At 48.3% G+C, this 25,861-nt stretch overlaps 1 protein-coding gene across 2 annotated transcripts in view; it reads right to left on the bottom strand.

Moving 5' to 3' along the window:
* Nucleotides 1-25,861, bottom strand: part of CUL3 (cullin 3) — a 328,571-nt gene that overhangs the window by 183,223 nt on the left and 119,487 nt on the right. For both annotated transcript variants that reach the window (XM_082252499.1, XM_082252498.1), the window contains exon 3: nt 220-333. In XM_082252499.1, coding sequence (XP_082108625.1) covers nt 220-333 — 114 coding nt within the window. The remainder of the gene's footprint in view (nt 1-219; nt 334-25,861) is intronic.

The following is a 25,861-nucleotide window of genomic DNA, read 5'->3' on the forward strand; positions in this document are numbered from 1 at the left end:
TGATTGAAAGCAATGGCTCCCGCTGATGTCTCACTCAATGAAGAAGTCCCCAGAGATCCGAGGCACGTTCATATAATGCATGAAGGTAAAAAAAAAAAAAAAAAAACAGCAAGTAAAAAATCCTGAGCCTTTAGAACTACTTTAAAGTCTTTTAGCAGCTGCAGAAGCAAAGTGCCCACCAGTGCAGTCATGCACAGAAATTCACAATGTAAGACTCACCATGTACATAAGGATGTCTCTAATCATAACCATGGCTGTCTGGTGGTCATTCCATGCCTGATTAAGCGTTTGTAAGAAATTGTTATTTAAAGAATTTAACACATCTTCTCGAACCTGCAAAAAAAAAAAAAACAACACAAAATAAAAATTACAATTTGCCATTTAAAAATACAGAAGCAGGTTGATAAAATCTACATAAATAATATAGTAAGACAAAAATAAATCTGAACATGAATACACAATATGGAAAAAAAAAATGCTCTAGTTATGTAGCTGTTAAAACAGAAAATCACCTGAATTGTCATTCCCTATATAGTAGCACTCAGAAGAAAGGTTAGCATTGTGAGCCTGTCAGGTCTGCACAGGAACGCCATAAGCAGTGTCAAAATGCTTATGGAAGGGGAGTGCATATGGGTGATTTCAGATTACTAAGGAGCTGCCTGCAAAGAGGTCCAGGTCCTGGTTGTGCTATCTGACAATGATGCTTGGATAACGGACTAAAGAAAATGAAAAATTGTTTGGCAGGGAAAAATGTGTGTACAAAATGTAGTTAGTAGTCTGCCTGGAACCATTTATTTATGGAGCACCAGAAATGTACTCCTGTGAATGTTATGTGTATTAAGCTGTCTTTCGCTGGCATTTGATCACCTCTGCGTTTTTAATTTTTTGCACTATAAACAAAAGACTGACAATTTAAAAACTAAAAGGAAAAAAAACCCAAAACACTTTTAGCTATATATAAAAAAAAAAAAAAGGGCTCCATTTTCAGAACCATAGGGACGGCCCCAAGCAGTGGTAAAAACATGAGGAGTGGGACAAAAAAGAAAAGTTATGCTGCTCTCCATAGGAGTAGGACTAGGTGGAAACAAAAAAAACTTAATACGCCCATAGGGCATTCCTAGGGGGTATACTTCCCACTTCCTGCTATAGGACTTCAGTTAGTAACAAGCAGTGTCAGAAGAATACATAACCCAAGTCAACAGAGGGGTGGGTGCTGTGTGACGATCAGAGAAAAAGGATTTTGCGGTAAGAAAAAAATCTGGTTTTCCCTTTCGTTCACTGATGGAGATAGCTCCATATCTTTTGACCTTTGGGACGTCCCAAAACAGTGTCAACATGGATGGGAAAAAACCCAGCAATGCACACAATTCCCAAAAAGGGCTAAAAACATAGCCAGGCCAGTAAACCAGAAACTGGAGCTCCCCAACCAGAAAGATCACACCCTCAAGAGGCAGGAACCTATGCAACAGCCGTGTGCAAAACTTAGCGGCCGAACGCAGCATCCGCAGATGCGAGTACACCCACCTTGTAGAACTTGGTAAATGTATGCACAGATGACCATGTGGCCACCTTGCACACCTGAGCCCCTGACGCCTGATGATGGAAGGCCAAGGAGGCACTAAGCGCCCTTGCAGAATGTGCCTTAAACAGGGAAAAAGAGGAGCCTGACCCTTAATGGAATAGGCCTGCACCACCGCCTGCTTGATCCATCTTTAAATGGTCACAGCAGACGCAGCCTGCCCTTTACGAAATCCATCCGTAAAAGGACAAACAAAGAATAACATTTTCAAATCGACTCAGTCGCCGCCAGGTACACCCTGATTGACCAAACAACATCCAGGGAATGCAAAGCCATTTCTTTAGGAAATGTCGGCTTAGGGCACAAAGAAGGCAACACAATGTCTTCATTCAAGTGAAAACCCAAGACGACATTAGGAAGGAATGACTGACAGGGACATAGAACCACTTTGTCCCTGTGAACCACCAGGTAAGGTGACCGGCAGGACAACGCAGCCAGTTCCGACACGCTGCTTGCTGAATAGCCACCAAAAAGGCTACTTTCTGTGATCGAGTAAGCAGAGGAAGTTCACAAAACAGAATTTTTGTAAAATCTTACCTGTAAAATTCCTTTCTCTGAGTCCTCCGACAGTCGCCGCCTCTTCATATTCGTCACAATGGGGACGTCCCAAAGCAGTGCAAACATGAGGGGTGGGAAACGCATTCGCGCCGTAAGGCAACGCAGTCTCCGCATCAAAGAAAGGAACCTTACCAAAGGAAGGAAACCAGCTGGGCAAAAGGAAAAAACTTGCTCAACAGGAGCAATAACCCAGGAAAAAACAAATAACCAGGGGATAAAAGACCTATCCCAACAGCCAGGGATCCCAACAGGTGATCCTAGGGAACAGCCGCACTAAGAACCTTGCGGCCAAAGGAAGCATCCGCCGATGCCTGAACATCGACCTTGTAGAATTTTGTGAAAGTGTGTACGTTCGACCAGGTCGCCGCCTTACACACCTGGGCTACAGAAGCCCCATGACGACAGGCCCAAGACGTACTCAGAGATCTAGTAGAGTGCGCCTTCACAGGCACAGGGGGAACCTTCCCCTGCAAAGCATAGGCCTGTTCAATGGTCTGCCTGATCCATTTGGCGATGGTAGAGGCCGACGCCGCCATGCCCTTCCGAGGACCCTCTGGAAGAACAAACAAGGAGTCAGTCTTTCGAAAAGACTCAGTCGATTTAAGGTAAACCCTTATCGCCCGAACAACATCCAAAAAATGTAGTCTCACCTCTTTCGGATGTTTAGGCTTCGCGCACAGCGAAGGCAAGACAATATCCTCATTGAGATGGAATTCTGAAACTCGCTTCGGAAGAAAAGGAGGATTAGGTCGCAAGACCACCTTATCCAAGTGAAAAACCAGATACGGAGACTTGCAGGACAAAGCCGCCAGCTCCGACACTCTGCAAGCCGAAGTGATCGCAACCAAAAAGGCGACCTTTTTGGACAACATAGACAACGAGATCTCCCTGATCTGTTCAAAAGGAGCACGTTGTAACACTGATAGAACGAGATTCAAGTCCCAAGGGGGCAGAGGATCCCTCCTAGGAGGAACCAGATGCCGCACTCCCTGAACAAAAGTGCCAACCAAGGAGTTGGAAGCCACGGGACGTTGAAAAAGAACGGCCAGCGCAGACACCTGACCCTTTATCGTAGCCAGCGCCAAACGCTGATCGACACCTGTTTGAAGGAAGGACAACACTCGGGGAAACCGAGTACGTGCGGGGTGAAAACCCCCTGGACTCACACCAGGCAAAATAGGCCTTCCAAGTACAGTAGTAAACCTTCCCCGAGGAAGACTTCCTCGCGTTGATCAAGGTATGAACGACCCCAGGGGAGAGACCCCTCTCCTTCAGGACCTCAGTCTCAACAGCCAGGCCGTCAAAGCCAGCGACTGTAAAGCAGGATGGTATATCGGCCCTTGAGACAGGAGATCGTCTCGAAGAGGCAGACGCCCCGCCAGATTCACGAGGTCTGTGTACCAGGACCGGCGTGACCAATCCGGCGCCACAAGAATCACCGTGCTGCGTTCCGAGTGTAACCTGCGAAGGAACCTGGACAGCAACCGAATCGGTGAAAACGCATACATCAGCTTGTACTGATGCCACGGAGCCACTAACGCGTCTGCCCGAGGGTCGCGCGTCCTTGCCACGAACCTTCTCACCTTGTTGTTGAGACGAGACGCGAACAGGTCCACATCTGGAAGACCCCACTTCGCGCACAACATATGGAAGACAGCCGGGTGGAGAGACCATTCCCCCTGATCCAGGGTCTGGCGACTCAGATAGTCCGCCTGCCAGTTCTCCACCCCCGGAATGTGAACCGGCGTTATCGCCGGGACACGAGTCTCGGCCCAGGACAGAATGTCGGCCACTTCTCGGGCACTCCTGGTGCCCCCTTGGTGGTTGATGTAGGCCACCGCCGTGGCATTGTCCGTCTGCACCCGAACCGGGCAGCCCTGCAGCCGGTCCGTCCAACGATGAAGAGAGATTTATCGCACGCAATTCCAGAATGTTGATCGGGAGGGAGGACTCCCCCTCCGACCAAGTTCCCTGGGCGGACAGAACGCCCAGAACACCACCCCAGCCCGACAGGCTGGCATACGTGGTGATCACCGTCCACAAGATAGGACGAAAAGACTTGCCCCCCGACACCATCGGGGACTGGAGCCACCACAGAAGGTCCCTTCTGGTGCGATGGCCCAACGAGATTTGAAGATCCAGAGATTGAGGTCGCCCGTCCCACCTGGACAGGATCTCCGCTTGGAGACCCCGCGTGTGAAACTGGGCGAAGGGAATCGCCTCGAAGGCCGAGACCATCAATCCCAGACATCTCATGCACGTCCGCAGAGACGAGTGCGGAAAGTCCCTGAGGGACCTGACTTCCTCCTGAAGAGTTACGAGTTTGTCTTCCGGCAGGAAGACCTTCGCCTGAACCGATTCCAGGATCATTCCCAGGTAGGGAAGACGAACCAACGGACTCAGTGTCGACTTTGGAAAATTTATCGTCCAACCAAACTCCTGCAGAGTGTGCAGCGTGACAGACAGGTCCTTCTCCAGACCCTGGCTGGTCGCAGACCGAACCAGAATGTCGTCCAGATACCCCAGGACAGAGATGCCCTGGGCTCTCAATAATGCCAGAACCGGTGCAAGCACCTTGGTGAAAACCCGCGGAGCCGAGGCGAGACCAAAAGGTAACGCCACGAACTGGTAGTGATCCTCCGCAATGGCGAATCAAAGGTACCTCTGGTGACCCTCGAAAATGGGGATGTGAAGATACGCATCCTTCAAATCGATGGAGGCCATGAATTCCCCTGGAACCAGGGCAGCCACCACCGACCGCAGGGATTCCATGCGGAACTTGCGAACCCGCACAGAGCGGTTTAGAGCCTTCAAGTCCAGAATTGGACGAACATTGCCCTCCTTCCTGGGCACGGTGAACAGATTGGAATAAAACCCCCAAAGTCTGTCCCAATGAGGCACCGGAACCACCACTCCCTGAGCCCTCAGGTCTCGCACTGCCAGGTGCAGGTCCCGTAAACGCTCTGGAGATAGTTGAAGATTTGAGGGAAAAAATCTGCTCTCCGGCCGAGAGAGAAACTCGATCTTGAAACCAGATCGAACGATCTCCTGAACCCACCTGTCCCGCACGCGGGCCAACCAGGGTTGAAGAAAACCAAGCAAGCGTCCCCCCACCCCAAAACTGGGTGAGGGCGCCCCTTCAGCCCGCACTGTTATGGGCAGCGGGTCCGGACTGACCGGACTTCTGTTTACCAGACCAGGGCTTCTTTTGAGAGCCTTGTCCCTTGAACGGTTTGCCCTTGTAGTGCGACCGAAAGGCACGAAAGGACCCCTGAGGGGGCCGAAAATTAGCATGCTTCTTCCCAGAAGCCCCCTTAGCCTTGGGGAAATGGGGCAAGAGAGTGCTCTTACCTCCGCTGATCCCCTTAATCAACACATCCAAGGACTCCCCAAAAAGGCGAGACCCATCATAAGGCAGATTGGCTAAGGTCTTACGTGAAGATTGGTCCACCGACCAACACTTCAACCAAACCAGGCGGCGAGACAACACCGCCACGCTGTGTACACGTGCAGCCAACGGGACTAAGTCCAAGTCCGCATCACACAGATACATGACACCCTGGTGGATTTGATCCACCATATCCAGGGTCGCCGGCGAGGCCGAATCTGCCACTAGGACGCGCCTAAGCATCTGCGTCCAACTTGCGACAGCCTGGGCCGCCATGAGAGAGGCAAACAGAGCTTTAAGCATAGAACCCGTAACAGAATAAGTATGACGGGCAAGAGACTCCATTCTTCTATCCGTGGCATCACGGAACACCGGGGAATCCTCTGCAGGAATCGCAGTGGATTTGTTCAAAACCGCAATTGCGTGATCCACCGGGGGTGGTACACACCACCGTTCATCAGTGGAAGGCGAAAAAGGATAACGCAGCTTGAACCTACTTGGCACAGTAAAAGGTTTGCTTAAATTGCGCCACTGTTCCTTAACAGCGCGCTGAAAATCATCATTGCAGGGAAAAACCTGCGGCGTCCTGTGTTTTCTCTGCGTCCCATAAGCCGCCAAGGCAGCGGGGGGACACACTTCATCCTGCAAACGCAGCGTTTGTTTTATGGAAGCAATCAAGTCATCCATGATTGCAAGCTCTTCAGGCGAGCCAGGGGGAGAATTATCAACCCCCTCAACCTCAGCCTCCACCTCGGACCCCACTAGATCCAGGGAGGAGTGGGACCCCGATAAGGAGACCCCCGCCATAACAGCCCCATCACCTTCACCCTCAGAATCAGAGGAAATAGAAACTCTGGGTCTTTTAGTAGATTGAGCAGCCACCAGCATCTGCACCTGAGCAGCAAGGCCGGCCACAATAGTGGCCAAATCCCCCCCTGGGGGGGAAACAGCGGTCCCCTGGCTTTCCACCAAGGTGGCAGGAAATTTGCCCTCCTGAGAATCCATTGCCCCAATATGATATGCCGGAGAATAAAGGGTTAACTGCCCCTTTAACAAGCGCGGCGAGCGCAGCCCACCGCACCACACACAAGCACAATGAGACCCCAACAGGGACAATAAACTGACACAGGCAATGGATAGCAAGAACAGAAGGATAAAACCTGAGGAGACCCTCGCCGCTGCTGCTGCCTCGATCGGTGTACCCAGGAGAAGAGGAAGTGATGAGACCAGGGCGCTCTATTAAAGCCTATGGGAGGCTACAAGAAAATGGCCGCCATGCATGTAGAACATGCGGCCGGAGCGAGTGCAGGCAAAATGGCGCCGTTTGGCGCCGAAACCGCCGCTCCTACAGTACAGTAATGCACATAACACCATCCATATATAAAAAAACATGGCAGATCGCCGCAGCGATCGCTGTATTGTGCCCAAACATGACACAAAACATGCCCCACAGCACACAGCTTCTCACACTGAACAAGGCTGACACAGACAGTGTCACACAGCTCCCCCCCCCCCCCTCCCTGCAGCCCGCAGCATGCAGCAGAGTGATAGGGAGACAAACAGTGTGAACAGAGGCAGGTTACACAGTCCCAGACTGACACCCCCCCAGACAGACAGGTCCCCACATAGATACACTTACCTCTCAATGGTGTGGGGGACCCGCACAGGCGAACAAGCCGCTGCACATGAGGCAGGGAGAGTCGCACACAAAATGGGGGTTAAGAAACCGCACAGCGTCCAGTGAGGTAGCCACCTCACCAATCATCCCTGCACCGAACAGGGATGGGTCGTTCACTGTGCCAGGAGCGTTACCTGGCTGAACGCTCGATGGCAGGCTGGGAAGCCACCGATCCACGACCTGCGACCAGGGGGATCAGCCCGAGACCCAGCCCGCATGATCCTCTTCGTCAGAAGAAATAACTAATGCTGACAAAAAGAACAGCTAGGAGTAGGAGGGTATTGACTGAGGGGACCACCCCTTGAGGGTGGGATATGTTAAAAGCTTTAATGTTAACATTCTGTTGCCTAGCTACTCCTTCGGAGCAAAGTCTAATACCCCATTGTGACGAATATGAAGAGGCGGCGACTGTCGGAGGACGTAAGAGAAAACGGAATTTTTGTAAAATCTTACCTGTAAAATTCCTTTCTCTGAGTCCTCCGACAGTCGCCGCCTCTTCATATTCGTCACATATGGGGTATTAGACTTTGCTCCGAAGGAGTAGCTAGGCAACAGAATATGTTAACATTAAAGCTTTTAACATATCCCACCCTCAAGGGGTGGTCCCCTCAGTCAATACCCTCCTACTTCCTGCAACCATATCTCAGTTTTAGTGGAATAGCAGTAGAGTATACAACCAAACCCCAAAAGAGGGGCGGGGGCGGCGACTGTCGGAGGACTCAGAGAAAGGAATTTTACAGGTAAGATTTTACAAAAATTCCGTTTTCTCTTACGTCCTCCGACAGTCGCCGCCTCTTCATATTCGTCACATATGGGGACGTCCCAAAGCAGTGCAAACATGAGGGGTGGGAAACGCATCCGCGCCGAAAGGCAACGCAGTCTCCGCATCAAAGAAAGGAACCTTACCAAAGGAAGGAAACCAGCTGGGCAATAGAAAAAAACAAGTGCTCAACAGGAGCAACAACCCAGGAAAAGACAAAAAAACCAGGGGATACAAAACTTATCCCAACAGCCAGAGGTCCCCAACAAGGGACCCTAGGGAACTGCCGCACTAAGAACCTTGCGGCCAAAGGAAGCATCCGCCGATGCCTGAACATCTACTTTGTAGAATCTTGTGAACGTGTGTACAGTCGACCAGGTCGCCGCCTTACACACCTGGGCTACAGAAGCCCCATGACGACAGGCCCAAGACGTACTCAAAGATCTAGTAGAGTGCGCCTTCACAGGCACAGGGGGAACCTTCCCCTGCAAAGCATAGGCCTGTTCAATGGTCTGCCTGATCCATTTTGCGATGGTAGAGGCTGAAGCCGCCATGCCCTTCCGAGGACCCTCTGGAAGAACAAACAAGGAGTCCGTCTTTCGAAAAGACTCAGTCGATTTAAGGTAAACCCTTATCGCCCGAACAACATCCAGAGAATGCAATCTCACCTCCTTTGGATGTTTAGGCTTCGCGCACAGCGAAGGTAAGACAATATCCTCATTAAAGAGGAAGTAAACCCTCCTCTACAACTTGTACCTATAGGTAAGCCTATGATAAGGCTTACCTATAGGTACTGTAAATATCTCCTAAACATGTACCGTTTAGGAGATATTTACCTTACATGTCGCCAGTGACGTCACTGGCGCATGCGCTCTGAAGGAACGGCTGATCGTGCCGTTCCTTCAGAGCCCCGTGCCGTGACTGTCGGCTCCCGCGCGCGTGCGCGGGAGTGACGTCACCGCGGCTCCGGCCAATCAGATGGCCGGATGCCGCGATCCCGGAAGACGGGCGACTAGACATGTCGCCCGTCAGAGGTGAGTGAGCGGCACGGCGGGGGCTCGTTCTGAGGTAAGTATTGCATAATGAGCTAATATGCGATGCATACTAGCTCATTATGTCTTTCTTTTGCAGGGTGTAAAAAAAAAAAAAAAAATTTTATACGAGTTTACAACCTCTTTAAGATGGAATTCCGAAACTCGTTTCGGAAGAAAAGAGGGATTAGGTCGTAAGACCACCTTATCCAAATGAACAACCAGGTACGGAGACTTGCAGGACAAAGCTGCCATCTCCGACACTCTGCGAGCCGAAGTGATCGCCACCAAAAAGGCGACCTTTTAGGACAACATAGACAACGAGATCTCCCTGATCTGTTCAAAGGGTCCTGACAAGCTAGACATTAAAACTGAGATATGGTTGCAGGAAGTAGGAGGGTATTGACTGAGGGGACCACCCCTTGAGGGTGGGATATGTTAAAAGCTTTAATGTTAACATATTCTGTTGCCTAGCTACTCCTTCGGAGCAAAGTCTAATACCCCATATGTGACAAATATGAAGAGGCGGCGACTGTCGGAGGACGTAAGAGAAATATATTTTCAAAAGGCGGTTTTTGAAGAACAGTACCAAAATTGAGGTCCCACGGCAGTACCCGAGACCTTACCGGAGGAGCCAAGTGGCGAATCCCCTGAACAAAGTATGAATCAAAGAATGTGCAGCCAACGGTCCTTGGAAAGAAATTGCCAAGGCAGAAATCTGGCCCTTGACTGTGCCCAGAGCCAAACGTTTACACCCTGTTGTAGAAACTCCAGCAGACGGGACACCAAAAAGGAACAAGGGAGGTCCAAGATCGGACGGACCTTGCCTTCCTTCCTGGGAACAGTAAATGGATTAATAAAATCTCTGAAAAAACGTTCCACCTCTGGAACCGCAACAATTACACCCTGTGCTAGCAGATCCTGCCCCGCCCCGTAAAGGCCCTACAGCCAATCCGGGGACAGGCGCAAGTTGGAAGCAAAGAACCTCGCCGGAGGCAAGGACCAAAACTACTCATGGATCCATTTGTCTTGAATGAGAGAGAGGTCCACAGGTTTGGTAAAAAGCAAAGACGTCCTCCCCACCCCAGATACATGTGAGGGTGCTCCTTCAGGCAAAGGAAGGCTTGTCTGTAGAACTAGCAGAACCCGCTTTTGACTTGCCAGCCCAGGGCCTCTTGAAACCCCCCTGCAAAGCGAGGGGTGGTCTTTTGTCCCTTGTCCCGCAAACCCACAGGACGAAAGGGCAGTTTGTGAGTGGAAGAGAAAGGACCACGTTTACGACGAGGCTCTTTGCCCTTTGCAACCTATAGAAGCAGAGTACTCTTACCTCCCATAAGACCTTTAATGACCTCTTCTCCTTAAGACGGGGAATCCTCCACCAGAAGAAGTGTGGCCTTATTTAATCTGGAAACCCGAGTCCACCGCCGATGGAAACGTCAGCTTCTTCAAAAGAGACTACTCATAGGGATATCTCCTAGCGAAACTCTTAGATATTCCAACCATGCGTTTTGGGAACCCCCACTGACTAGTGACAATCTCGTCGAAATAGGCAAAATAAGTTAACACCTTAGTCAGCTTGGATGGTCTATGGGTGCCAAATTGCACCAGCACAACCAATGCAGCATCAGCAGTGTCCTCCAATTTTAAAGTTTCCAACACTGATATAATCAGTGCCTCCACAAGCGCCTTTTCATTCGCGGCCGTAGTGGAAGAGGAATGAAGAGAGAACACCGCTCAGGCTAGTCAAAGTCTACGATTCAAGGTGGGTGCTAAACCTCGGCTCGCCACCAGAAGCATAAAAAGAAGAAAAATGATTGCACACCACTACGGAATCCAACAAGGAAAAGTTCCTTTATTCACATAAGTGGTACAAGGTACAGCAGGGTAGGACAGTAGACGCGTTTCACACAGAGGTACATAGTTTTTTCGGATCAGACAAATCTGATTGTCCAGAAACTTTGGACACTATTCCATTTTAACAAGATCTTTCTCTGAAGAAGCCTCATATGGAACTGTGCAAATCGGACCGTCTCAAAAAGGGAGACACCATCAGGCCCAGAGGGAGGACTACCTGTGGGATGGCAACAGATGAATCGCAGAATGCAACTTCTGGAGCTTGTCCAGGGTGAAGAAACTCTGGCCAGAGTTGAATCCAGAGTCAGACCCAGGTAATCCAATTTCCTAGACGAGATCAGGGAAGACTTCTGGCAGAAGCCAACAAAACTCTTTCAAGGTCTGGATAGTGATCTCCACATCAATCACCAATGCAGACCAGGACTCTGCTTGCAAAAGTGAGGTCGTCCAAGTAGCCCAGCACAGCAATCCTTCGCTGACGTATCAACGTCAAGACCCGAGGAGCGGAGGCAAGAACAAACGGTAATGGCACGAACGGATAGTGCTCCTCTAGGACAGAATTACTTCATGGACCACCCAATTGTCGTTCGCCAAGGAGGTCCACAGGCCTGGAAACCAGCAAAGATGTCCCCCCCCCCCCACCCCCGGCATAGGCGAGGGTGCACCTTCATGCTTAACGGGGCCTTGTCGATGGGGGTCTAGAGAAGTGCTCTCAGCTTGGCGGACCAGGGCCGCTTGGAATCTCACGAGGAGGGCTTGAAGTGGCTCCCGAAGGACGAAAAAAAAAACTGTGCGTCGAGAAGGAAACGCCGCGTCTCCGACTAGGCTCCTTCCACTTCCCAGACTGTGGAAGGAAGGTACTCTTACCCCCGGTGAGACTCTTACGTCATTATCCAGGGTAGCCTCAAACAAGCGATTGCCTTGAAAAGGCAAATCAGTGAGAACCTTCTTGGAGGTTTGATTTGCAGACCAACACTTAAGCCACAAATCCTGTCGAAACGGAGAGCTTGGAAAGGAAAGGGGCCGCATTCTGAGAAGCATTGCAAACCAACTGCAGTCCCTGGACCAACTAATCCGCTAACAACGTAAGCAGGAGGAACCTGCCCACTTCCCAGTATGTGACACAAAAGTTTTGCCCATTCAGTTAGCGTCTGAGACACCATGGCAGTGGCCAATGCCGAACCAGCAATGGTAAGCATGTTGCAGGCCACCGACTCCGCTTTTCTTTTAGCCGGGTCCTTAAAGGCCGGGGAATTCCTCCATTGGGATCCTGGTTGCTTTATTTTACCTGGAAAAAAAAAAAAAAAATGTACATCACCGGTGGAACAGTACCCTCTTTAAAAGGCATTCCTCAAAAAGGATGACACACCGCAAAGCGTTTCGGGACCACAAAGGGGCACTCCCATCCTTTGTAAACAAATATGTAAAAATAGGATGGATAAGCAAACACTCTAGCCATACGAGACTGAGTGCAAAAGGGGACAGGCACATCCGCAGCTGCCTCGGCCACAGCCTTCATCTTTCACGTCTCTTGCACTGAGGTAAACAGTGCGTCCACCAGCGCCTTTAAATGAGCTGCTGCGGCCGTGGAGGAGTAATCCTCATGATCCGGCTGATCAAGGAGCATGGCGTCAAGTCGCACAGAACAGGCTATGTCCACAGCGACTAGGCCAGACACCTGATCTGACGAGACAGATGAAGCAGGAGAAGGTGGGGTCCGCTTCCTGCTAGCCTTCCGCCCAAAAACCACCTCCACTGGGAAACACCTGCCTCCGAGAGAGAATCAGGTGGGAAAAAACGTGCTCCTGACTCACTAGAAAAAAAAAAAATACCCACTAGCGCAAGGGGTTTGGCACTGCCAGGGGACTCGACTGACCAGAGCCCACATTACAGCAAAGAGAAGGACCCCCAAGCAGACTCACCACAAACCAGGAGGAGCACCAGTCACCTGAAAGCCAGAGACCCATGTGCAGAGTCCAAAAGGAAGGAAATCCGAGAATCCACACAGGGGAAAAAAAAAAAAAAAAAGGAGGGGCCCAGAAGGCCCTGCCGCTGCTCCAGAGCATGCCAGACCAACTGAAAATGGAAGCCGGACCCTGAAAACATGGCCGCCGATCCAAAGACCGGACCACAAGAAAATTGCCGCCATGCATCACGAGGCTCCCCGAGACAATGTGAAACCTGTCCCGGGAGAAGCAGCCCACCAAGCTGCCGCAGAAAAGGGGGGCCATCCCAGCAGTACCAAGCCTGGGGGAATGGGGAAAAGGAGAACCCACAAAGTCCCACCACAACAGAGGGGTACCCATGTCCGCCCCCACACTGCACCAGGAGGATCCACCAAGGGATCCAGACAAAACCCCTCGTCACCAAAGTGGGGGGCTGTTGGCCATGGGAACGCTGAGACTCAGACCAGAAGCCCAGTCGTACGCGACCTTGTGAGAGCCTTTAACTCACTAGCCAGCCCCCGCCCAGTGGGTCCATGTCGCAGCCGACCTAGCCCACAGCTAACAGTCCACGCATCCTCGATAGACGGACTGGGGGGACCACTGTCTCTAAATGCCCAGCCGGCTGTTGATTGTAGATCTCCACAAGAAAAACCAGAAAGAAAAAAAAAAAAAAAAGAAAAAAAATTGCAAGAACCAGAGATCCCGGCAGGGAGTCAGGTCCTTACTCCTGAACTAGGCAGAAAAATAAAAAAAAAAAAAAACAAAAAAAAAACCTAAAGGCCCATAGCAGAGGGGGATGTTTATCAGCTAGGACTGCCCGAAAGCGTAGCCAAGTTGTTTTTTCTGCCTACTCCTGTAGGGCGTGATATAACGCTATGGTTCTGAATATGGAGCGCTGTGTCCATCAATGATCGAGTGAGAAATTATTATTTGAACTCCTGCAGATTTTGTAAGTTTGCCCAAAAAGAAATGAAGGGTCTATAATTTTTATCATACGTGTATTTTAAACGATGGGAGAGAATATCAACCAAAAATCCAGAAAAAAAAAAAAAACAAAAAACATTCTATAAATAAATTACAGTTCAGTGAGTAAAATAAGAATTTGATCCCCAAGCAAAACAGGACTTTGTACTAAGTGGAGAAACCCTAGTTGGCAAGCACAGAGAGAAGACGTTTCTTGTAGTTGGTGACCAGGTTTGTACACATCTCGGGAGGGATTTTGGTCCACTTTTCTTTACAGATCTTCTCTAAATCCCTAAGGTTTCTTGGCTGTCTCTTCGCAACTCAAAGGTTTTAGCTCCCTCCATAAATTTTCTATAGGATTAAAGGTCTGGAGACTGATTAGCCCACTTCATGACCTTAATGTGCTGCTTCTTGAGCCACTCCAATGTTGCCTTGGCAGTATGTTTTGAGTCATTGTCGTGCTGGAAGACCCATCCACCACCCATCTTCAGTGTTCTGGCTGAGGGAAGAAGATTCTCACCCAAGGTTTTACAATAAATGGCCCTATACACTGACCCCTCACTGCAGCAAAGTCAGCCTGTACAGGCGCTTTACCACTGCATGGTATGGATCGGTTTGGCACTTTTCCGCTGCATGGTACCGCATGGTACGGGTTAGAACGGTTCGGTACAGCGGCGCTTTTCCACTATATGGTACGGCTCGCTTAAACAGTACCACCTCGGTTGGGGTTCCAAGCAGGCCGTACCGATACCATATCCCACAATCCTTTGCATGCAGCATTGTTTGTCACTACTAGCCACTGATTGGTCAGAGAATCGTAATCCCACCCACTAAGTACTACAACAGTGGAAAAGCAAACCGAGCTGAGTAGAGCCTACACAGTGCTGAAATGTGCCGACTTATACCACGCAGTGGAAAAGCAAACTGAGCCGAGCTGGGCCAAGCAGTGCCGAGTGGAGCTGAGCCAGTACTTGCAGTGGAAAAGAGCCATACCTTTAGCAAAGAAACCGCCCCAAAAGCATAATGTTTCCACCTCCATGCTTGACTGTAGTGATGGTGTTTTTAGGGTCATAGTCTGCATTTTTCTTTCTGCAAACACAGCAAGGCAAGTGAATGCCAAAAGAACTCAATTTGGGTCTCATCAGACCACAGCACTTTCACCCAATCCTTCTCTGAATCATTTAAATGTTCCATGGCACGATTGTACATGTGCCTTTTTGACGAGGGGGAAACTCCCATGTTTGAAGGAAGAAAAATGCTGACCATGATCCTAAGAACACCATCCTTACAGTCAAGCATGGAGGTGGAAACATTATGCTTTGGGGCGGTTTCTCTGCTAAAAGTACAGACCAACTTAGCCGCACTGAGAGGCCAATGGATGGGGCCATGTATTGTAAAATCCTGGATGATAACCTTTTTCCTTCACCCAGAATACTGAAGATGGCTCATGGTTGGGTCTTTTAGCATGACAATGACCCAAAACATACCGCCAAGGCAACAAAGGAGTGGCTCAAGAAGAAGCACATTAAGGTCATGGAGTGGACTAGCCAAAAAAATTTATGAAGGGAGCAGCCAAGGACAGCCAAGAAACTAAGGATTTAGAAAAGTCTGTGACGAGTGGACCAAAATCCCTTGTGAGCTGTGCAAACCTGCTAACTACAAAAAAAACGCCTTACCTCTGTTCTTACCACCAAGGGATTCTTCACCAAGTACCAAGTCATGCTTTCACTTGGGGATCAAATACTTAGTCACTGAACTGCAACTCAATTTAAAACATTTGAATTGTGTCTTTTTTGGATTTTTGGTTGATATTCGGTCTCCATCTAAAATACACCTATGATAAAAATGATAGACTCTTCATTTCTTTGTAAGAGGGCAGACTTACAAAATCTGCAGGGGATCAAATACATATTTTCCCCACTGTATATACACATGAACCGGCACAGAGGTGCCGCCCTGTAGCAATAACACTGCTATAAGGCAGAAATTAAGCCGTTAGCTTAGCCCTCCCCAACAGCATATACTCACTTTTCAAATACTATACGGTTGATTTACTAAAACCAGAGAGTACAAAATATGTGCATTGTAGCCAATCAGATTCTAACCTCCACATGTTTAATGAAGCTTTGACAAAAAAAAAAACCCTGGAAGCTGACTGGTTTCTATGCAGAGCTCTGTTCTGAGTCTCTGCCCAACGATCAGCAATCAGCAGTCATAGGGCAGTAAGCAAGAGGTTAAAATACGCACGCCAAACATTAGAGGGTAGAGAGGCTCCAGCTTTTTAACAAGCATTTGAACTGCTAGGCATGCGTTTCCCACAGAAAAAAAGGTTTAGCACCATTTTCGAAACGTGGTGACTGGGGGGGGGGGGGGGGGGGAATCATGCACCTGCAAACGAGCTGCAGATTGAGATGTATGGGGGTACCATTAAGAATGAGTGGGGTACCATTAAGAAAGAGTGGCATCCCCACGTATTTTGACTGCTGATGGCTGACGGTGCAGGAATCACAGATTCCCGCACCTGCAATAGTGTGAACCAGACCTTATAGTTTGTTGTGAAATGCTAACAAACCATTAAGCTCCCTAGCAGTATTCCCGAGTGTGGCTTGAGGTTAATTTAATGTATCAAAAGCGGTAACCCGGAGCCACACTCAGGATTTACCCTAGAATCACACTCACCTTCCCCTGCGATCCCCCGCGGTCCTCCTCAGCCGTCCTGCAGGCATCCTCACACTCTCTCCCCGCTCTGTGCTCAGCAGATGCCGGCACCTGTCCTCCGGTTCCCTTCCCTGCGAGCATTGCGACGCAGGGGGTGGAACCGGCGGCAATCTCAAAAAGTAAATACAATAAATGACTTGATACAAAAGTTATTTTAACGGATTACACTGTATCAAGTCATTTACCTCAGAATTTCACCTGCTGACTTTTCCAGCGCCCTGTCTGTGCTTTTCCGGTTCTTTGTGCCTGGAAAATTGAGAACGACCATGGCGTCCAAAAACCCTTTTTTTGCGCAAAAGCGCTTTTAGACAAACTGGAAAACAGCGACAGCGAAAACTTGAAGAGCTGAGCTGTATCGATTTGTGGGAAAATTAGTCATCAGGTACGGAAAGTGACGACGACAGCAACGATTCTGCGACTGAGCTCAGCGATATGCAGACTTGGTGCTCGATTTTGTTTTTTTAAAGGTGCTTTTATTGAACAAACAAAAAAAAAAAAAAAAAAAAAAAAAAACAACAAAACAGAAGAGATAACACATCATAAAAGGAGGAGAAGCCCAAACACACATGGGGGCTTCATCGCACATTGAATGCCATAACATAAGCAGTGTACACATCGTACAGCTTTCTTGTCAAAAGGAATCACAGTATAAATCCCCCTTTGGGGGAGAAGGGGAGACAGAATAATAACATAGGTAGCATATTAACATATTCAAAACACAATAAGTCGTACCGAACATCACCTAGGTAGGGTCAGAGACCGAGGAGGTAGTCAGGTCAGAGTCCACCCAAAAAGACCAGATTTTCTGGAACTTTTTCGGACAGCCTCTGGCCTCATACGTCATTTTATAATCAGAGCCTGATTAAGAATAGAGATCCAAAATGGAACGTCAGCAATAGCTTTCCTAGCATAAAAGAAGGTCAAGCGTAAAATCTATTTAGAGCGAGCAGGGGCATTATCATCCACATACCCCAGTAGACAACGAAGGGGGCTACAAATATTAGATAACTGGGAAATAGTAGCTATAAAAGCCGTGACCCCCGACCAAAAGGCACGGATAGGGGGACAGTCCCAAAACATGTGAAAGAAGGACCCTTCAGCGATATTACACTTGGAACAGAGAGGGGAGGGTAATTTACCTATTTTATGCAAAAACTGAGTAAAGTATGCTCTATAAAAGGAATTTTAGTTGTATAACCCTATCCCTGGAAGAAATCACAACAGGGATTTGTTCAGGAAGGACGTCTTGCCACACCACCTCCGTCAAGTCTGGGACGTTCTCCCGCCACCGAGACTCAACCACAGCCAAGCGTTTGGACTTAGAATGTAAAAGCCTAGAGTAGTATGTAGAGACCAACTTCTCATGCGAAGAATCAGAAAGGAGGTACTCCAAAGGGGATGGTTCCAACGAGACATCCCGGAGGCCGAACTGCGCGGCCGCTGCATGTCTCAATTGCAAATAACGGAAATGGGCCGTAGAGGGTAGGTTAAGGTAGATTGCATGTCCACAAAGGACCGTAAGGTTCCCTGGACATACAAATGGGAAACGGATTTCACACCGAGGCGGGCCCAGAAAAGACCGTTGTCCCGACCAAAAAACTCCCGCAGCCGAGGATTGTGCCAAAGGGGGGCATTGGGGGAACACAGCCTTGGTTGGTCTGTGTCGTCCAGGGTTGTAGCCGCAAAAATTCGTAGGGTGACAGAAATAATAGCAGTGTTCGGTCTGCCCATGGTGGATCTACGATGTAGTAAATTTTGTAGAGATTCAAAGGGAGGTAAGAATGGCCGCTTCTAAAGCCGTCCTCTGGGTGGAACCACCAATATGCATGGGCCAACTGAGAGGCAAAATAATAAAGGCGTAGGTTAGGCGCCGCAAGCCCCCCCCACGTCAACTGGCAACTGCAGGGAGTCTCTGGCCACACGCGCCGCCCGCCCCCCCCCCCCCCCAAATAAAGGTCAGAAGCGAGTCAATGGCCTGGAAGCGACACTTGGGAACATAGATCGGGGAATGACTCAACACATAAAAAGCGGGGGAGGAAAATCATTTTAAATATATTAATCCTACTTAAGACTAAGTGGAAGCTTAGACCAAAGTTGCAAAGAGGACTTGAGACGGGCAACCAGGGGATCCAAAGTTGTTCGGAAAGAAACAAGACAGGGGAGTTGAATCTCAATCCCCAAGTATCGAAACCTATCCACCACCTGCAGATGACAAGATGCGAGAGAGGGGGGCATGGCCTGGGGGTCCAGGGGAAAGAGTAGACTTACTCCAGTTCACCCGGAAGCCAGAAAAATGACCGAATCGTTCAATAATAGTCAATAGAATGGGGAGGGATTGGCAGGGCTCCGCCAGATAGATCAACATATCATCTGCGTACAGGGAGACTTTCTTCCAAGCCATTGATCGCAAAGCCCGCAATACGCGTACACAGGCGTATCTGCGCAGCCAAGGGCTCAATGGCCAGGGCAAATAACGGGGATAGCGGGCATCCCTGCCTGGTACCCAGAAAGATAGGAAAGGAGTCTGACACGAGCGCAAGGAAGATGGTATAGAAGTCTCACCCAATTTATGAACCCCGGCCCAAAACCAAATTTCGCTAACACCTCCCACAGGTAGGGCCATTCTACGGAATCAAAAGCTTTGTGGGTGTCCAGGGCCACAACAACCCTGGACCCCACAAAAGCATGAGTCGTCTGAAGGTTAGTAAAGAGTCTACGCAAGTTGATTGAGGTGGAACGGCCGGGAATAAAGCCCAACTGGTCCGCCCCCACCAAGTCCGTGACAACCGTATTCAGACGCCTCGCAAGGACCTTGGCCAAAATCTTCACATCAGTGTTAATAAGCGATATCGGGCGAAACAATTTACAGAGAAGAGGATCCTTGCGTGGCTTTGGGATGAGCACAATGAGAGCCTCCGTCATAGAGGGCGGCAGATGTCCTTCCTTCAGGGCACAAGTGAACAGTGAATAAATGAGGGACCAACAACTCCCTAGAAGGTACCATTCGATGGGGAAACCATCCAAGCCAGGTGTCTTATTGTAAGCGAACGTAGCCAGGGCTGCGTCAATCTCATCCACTGTCAAGAGCGAATCTAAAAAGCAAGATTGATCAACCGACAAAGTGGGTAAGGTAATATCATATAGAAAATTATCAAGTTCAACAATAGTATAATGAGCTTTGGTTTGATATAAAGAGGAGTAAAAATCAACAAAACTGAAGAATATCAGGAGTTTGTTCCACAATGACACCGGCCTGAGTGGTAACCCGGGGAATGACACAAGGCTGAAAGTCCGGTCTAGCCAAGTAGGCCAGAAGGCGACTGTTTTTATCCCCTAGTTCGAAAAGTCTGATTCTGATAAAAGAGCTTTTTTTGGGTACGCTCGACAATAATTAGATCTAAATCACGGGCCCTGGACCGCCAGGAGGCGTGGTTTTGTGGGGTGGGGTCGTCGGTATATTACCGTTCAGCCGTATGCAATGCCCGTTCGGCTTCGACCAACTTGGTCTGTCGAGCCTTCCGAGCATTGCCTATGGCAGACGAAAAGGTGCCCCGCATAGTAGCCTTGAAGGCATCCCAAGTCAGCAAGTCCGAACCCTCCTGCCCATTGAGTGCCCAGTAAGAATTCAACTCCGTCAGTCCCTGATCGGTCACCGCGGGGTACGCCAGTCACAAGGGGCTCAGCCTCCAAAGTTTATAGTTAGGAGATGACCCAAAAGCGAGGTCCACCAACAGAGGGGAATGATCAGACAACGCCCGAGGGAGATACCTGATCCCCGAAAGTAGACCCAGCAGTTCCCGAGAGAGCAAACAGAGGTCAATCCGAGACAAAGTATTGCAAGAGAGCTCGAGTAAAAAGAGCATTCAGTAATCCCCCCATGTTTCCACCTCCAGGCGTCCGAGAGGTCCAGTTTGTCCAAGTAAGCGCATAAGGGGGTGTGTTGGGAAGATACAGCGCCAGACCGGTCAAGGGCATTGTCGAGGACCGTATTAAAGTCACCCGCCATAATAAGAGGTCCCTCAGCCATTTCCAAAATCAAACCCAAGACTCGGTCAAAGAATGACTTTGTAAACGGCGGAGGGACAAACATTCACCAAAGTATAAGGTTTGCCCAAGAATTCAAAAATCAAAATGATAAAAGCACCCGAAGGGTCTGTTTTGAGTTGCTTAATAGTAACAGGGGCTGATTTGGCAATAAAAATGGACGTGCCACGAGCATAGGAGGAATAAGTGGAGTGCAGTGCGTACGGCTACATGCACCCTTTTAAGGGCCATAACCCTGGACCCCTGGAGGTGTGTTTCCTGCAACAGGACAATGTGAGGACTATGTCGTTTCAAATATTCAAACACTAAAGAGCGTTTCACCTTAAGAGTTAAGCTCCCTGACGTTCCATGAGATTATACGAAGAGTAGACATAAGAATGTAGGGAAAATCAGCGTTGGCATTCGGAAGGTCAGCCAGAAGGAAGGCAACTCTCCGAGCGCCAAAGCAGTACAATCAAAGAAAAACCCAGAAGAGGCAATATGCATGAGATACAATGACAACCACAGTAGCAAGATAAATGACAAGAACTGCATGACAAAAAATTAAAAACAAGACATCAGGAATCAAAAAAGACATAATGTGCGAGTCCCGAAAGATACAGCAGTGCCAAAAAAAAACAAAAGAAAAAGAAAAACCCTCAAGTCCCTCAGGCTGAAGAAGGTAACAGCAACAAACCCCCCCCACACCCTAGCCCACCCGGCCCTCAGGCCCCAACAGTTGAGAGCTTTGCATCCCAGAACAACGAAAAATGCTAATTCAGGGAAACGTGGATCTGCTCGTCCTGAAGCAGACAAAAGAAGACAACAATAAAGGGGATAAGGGAGGGAGCCCCCATCCCAAAAATGCCCATCAGGAAGGAAGGAATATGGAAAAAGGTCCCTGACCCCAATGCAAAAGGATAGTCATCTGTCCAAAAAGGTTGGTAAAAGGGGTCTAAAGAACGCCCTGGGACAAGTCCAGGGCCCAGCAGCATGGTCACCAAACGAAGAGCCATTCATCTAGGAGGAGACTGACGATCCTGACGGGAAGGGGATCCGCAGCCTAAGGAGTCCACCCACTGTGCAGCTTCATGAGGATCCTGAAAGAAGTGAGCCTTGCCTTGAAAAATGATCCACAGGTGGGCAGGATAGAGCATACTGTACGGCAATTGTAGATCCCGCAGTCGCTCTTTAATTGCCATGAAGGAGGCCCTCTGCTTCTGAGTAGCTGCAGAAAAGTCAGGGAAGATGGAGATGACATCATTATTATAGAGGACACGACCTTTATCCCTGGAGGCCCGAAGCACAGCCTCCGTCACAAAAGTGCAAAAGCTTGATAAGAGGATGAGGTGGCGCCCCTGGTGGCAAGGGGTGTAGTGGCACCCTGTGCGCCCGTTCAATGGCAAAGGAGAAAAAAACCTCTTTCCCAAAGATGTCAGTAAGCCACTTCTCCATGAAAGATTCAGGGGCCTTACCCTCCGAACCCTCAGGGAACCCCAGAAAGCGCAGGTTATTGCGCCGGAGGCGATCCTCCATATCAGTGATCTTGTCAGTTGTGGCCACTTGACCCCTCAGTAAAATCGGTCACAGTGGCTTGCAATTGGCGGTGGGCATCCTCCAGGTCACTAATGCGTTGTTCAGCATTGCCCACTCTATGGCGGAGGTTACGGACATCCTGTTTCAGGAACGATAAATCCATCCTCACAGATTCTGTGTAGTGAGGGAGGCATGACAGTGATGGATGGCGTCCATAATAGCAGTTAGGGTGGGCTCAGGCCTGTCCACAGCCACGTCCAGCTCCGAGGCAGCAGGGGAGCCCAGGGAAGGAGGAATAAGGGTACTCACGGCCTCCAGCAGCTTGCAAGATGAAGATCCAGGAGACAGCATCCCCTGCCACACCGTTCTGGGCGATGGAGACAGCTGTGAGGATCGTGCACCCGCAGACGGATGGCTCGAGCTCCATGGGGGGCCGGCGCCATCTTGGGACAGCGCGAGCGGGAAGGCCGGCGGGTGAAATCCAGGCGCCTCCGGACCGGGATGTCCAATCTTCACCATGTCCTTCGATGCACCGAGGGATCAGGATGCCAAAGATGACCTTGTGAGGTGAGTAGGGGATCGGGGTCCACTAGGATCTAGTATGGATCAGGGCAAGCAGGAGAGAGCTCCGGAGCCGTGCTGCTCTCACATCGGTAGCTGGCCACGCCCCGCTTGGTGCTCTATTGACTGCTGTACAGATCAGGCAGTGCCCCCAAGATTCCAATTTACAGGAGCACCTGGTATAAAAGTGGATATCGATCACGACAACCCCTTGGCATACCTCCAATTATTTTTGACCGATGAGGTTATTGCAAAAATTGTTACCGAGACCAACCAGTACAAAGTCCAACAATGTGCTACGCTTCGGAGGTTTGCAAGATGCAGAAAGTGGGAACCAGTGACCAAAAGATGACCTTTGGAAATTTTTGGGCCTAATTATTCTTCAGGGAGTGGTGGGGAAACCCCTGCAGAAGTGTTATTGGACAACCAATTCATTATTCGCCACTACATTCTTTGGCACGGTCATGTCAGAATACCGATTTCCCCTCAGAACGAAATATCTGCACTTTGAAAATAATGAAGAGTTTGATAAAACTACCCATCCTGCACCAAAACAAAAAAAAATAGCGAAGTATATCAAATGATTATTCAGAGTTTCCAACGGAGCTATGTGCCAGAAAGAGACATCAGCATAGATGAAAGTCTAATGGCCTACAAGGGAAGGCTCAGCTGGGTGCAACAGTGTCGACAGAGCTGACCCAGCAATGACATTTTACCCAGCTATGAGGAAGCAGCAATAAAAAAAAAAAAAAAACTAAGACATCTCCTTGAGCAATGCTTGTGGAATGCATACATTCTGCTCAAAAAGAGAGAGTGACAAGCCTTTGATTCATGCAGAATTTGCCGAACAAATCTTTCAGAGTCACCAAACACCATCAATGGCTGTAAACAGATCTGGACGTCGTGCTGTTCGCGCTGTCAACCCGGAACACCTGACTGGTCGTCCCTTAATGGACTTCATCCCACCACCTGAGAAAAAGTCGGCACCTACAAGGATGTGCGTGATTTGTTGCTCGAAAAGAGAGGACAGTGGAAGGAAAATAAGAAAAGAAACCAGATACTATTGTGCCGATTGTGACGTTGGACTTTGTGCAGTCCCATGCTTCAAAATATTTAATACCGGAGATGTTTACTGAACCTTTATTACAGTGACTAGTAATATCGCACCCCTTGTTTGTACATATTTCAGTGTTTTTGGTTTGATTTTATTATTGAATAAAATATTATAATTTACGATTTCGTGTTTCAAACTTCATCATACCCAGGATGTCTACTAGACTCTGTTTGGACAGGATTTACAGTGGTGATCGAAAGTTTGTGCACCCCAGGTAAAAATTTGTATTAGTGTGCATAAAGAAGCCAAGGTAAGATGGAAAAATCTCCAAAAGGCATCAGATTAGACATTCAAAATATGTCAACAAAAGTTAGATTTTATTTCCATCATTTAAACTTTCAAAATAGCAGAAAACAAAAATGGTGTCTGCAAAAAAAAGTTTGGGCACCCTGCAGAATTAATATATTGTACTGGCCCCTTTGGCAAGTATCACAGCTTGTAAACACTTTTTGTAGCCAGCCAAGAGTCTTTCAATTTTTGTTTGAGGTATCTTTGCCCATTCTTCCTTACAAAAGTCTTCCAGTTCTTTGAGATTTCTGGGCTGTCTGTCACGCACTGCTCTTTTAAAGGTCTATCCATAGATTTTCAATTATGTTGAGGTCAGGAGATTGTGAAGGCCATGGCAAAACCTTCAGTTTACGCCTCTTGATGTAATACCCCGTGGATTTAGAGGTGTGTTTAGGATCATTATCCATTTGTAGAAGCCATCTTCTCTTTAACTTCAGCTTTTTCACAGATGGCATCAAGTTACCATCCAAAATTTGCTGAAATTTTATTGAATCCATTTTTCCTTCTACTCGTGAGATGTTCCCTGTGCCACTGGCTGCATTACAACCCCAAAGCATGATTGATCCAACCCCATGCTTAACAGTTGGACAGAGGTTCTTTTCATTAAATTCTGTGCCCCTTCTTCTCCAAACGTACCTTTGCTCATTCCGGCCAAAAAGTTCAATTCTAACCTCATCTGTCCACAGAACTGGTTTCCAAAATGCATCAGGCTTGTCTATATGTTCATTTTCAAAGTTCAAACGCTGATTTTTGTGGTGAGGATGTAGAAGGTTTTCTTCTGATGACTCTTCCATGAAGACCATATTTGTACAAATATCTCTTTATAGTGGAATAGTGTAGCACAACTCCAGTGTCTGCCAGATCTTTCTGGAGGGATCGTGCAGTCATACGTGGGTTTTGAATTGTTTTTTTCCGAAATCCTGCGAGCGGTTCTGTCTGATTTGTCTTGGTCTTCCAGATCTTGCTTTAACTTCCACTGTTCCTGATGACTGTCATTTCTTAATTACATTCCGAACAGAGGATATTGACATCTGAAAACGCTTTGCCATCTTCTTATAGCCGTCTCCAGCTTTGTGAGCGTCAACCATTTTCAGTTTCAGTTTTCTGACAACTGCTTAGAAGATCCCATGGTGCTGATTGTTGGGGCAAGGTCAGATGAGTCTGGGCATTTAAAACCTTTTAGATTGACATCACCTGGTCTTCCCAAACGATGATTGAGAACAATCCATGACACTGGCAGGTCTCAGCCTTGCAAAGGGGGCAGTGCATGCTATGAATCTGCAGGGTGCCCAAACTTTTGCAGACGCCATTTTTTTGTTTTCTGTAATTTTGAAAGTGTCAATGATGGAAATAAAATCTAACTTTTGTTGACATATTATAAGAATGTCTAATCTGTAATTGGATGCCTTTGAGATTTTTCCATCTTTCCTTGGCTTTTTTATGCACATCAATGCAAATTTTTTATCTTGGGTGCCCGAACTTTCGATCACCACTGTAAGTGGCTTATTCCTAAGAATTACAGGCCTAAAATATAAAGCATATTTCCATGCAAAACAATGTACCGCTTTTAGCACAAAAATTCTGACATAATCAGACCCCCAGGGAGGTTAAAGTACGCTTTCTGAAATCTTTATACAACAAAATAATTGAGAGACCCCAAATGGAAGTCAATTTATATTTTTTCACCATTTCATAAGACAAGGCAGTTTTACCGTCAGATATTACTAGAAAGAACGTTAAAATAAGAAAGCACAGTTCAATTTATACATAAAGGACATTATCTAAAAGGACTCAATGATGATGGCAAGAAGTACAGTATCATGTACATTACTGTGATTATTATAATGGGAAATAAGGTTTTATA

Source organism: Pelophylax lessonae (genome assembly GCF_965119305.1).
Source record: "Pelophylax lessonae genome assembly, chromosome: 3".
Lineage (NCBI taxonomy): Eukaryota > Metazoa > Chordata > Amphibia > Anura > Ranidae > Pelophylax > Pelophylax lessonae.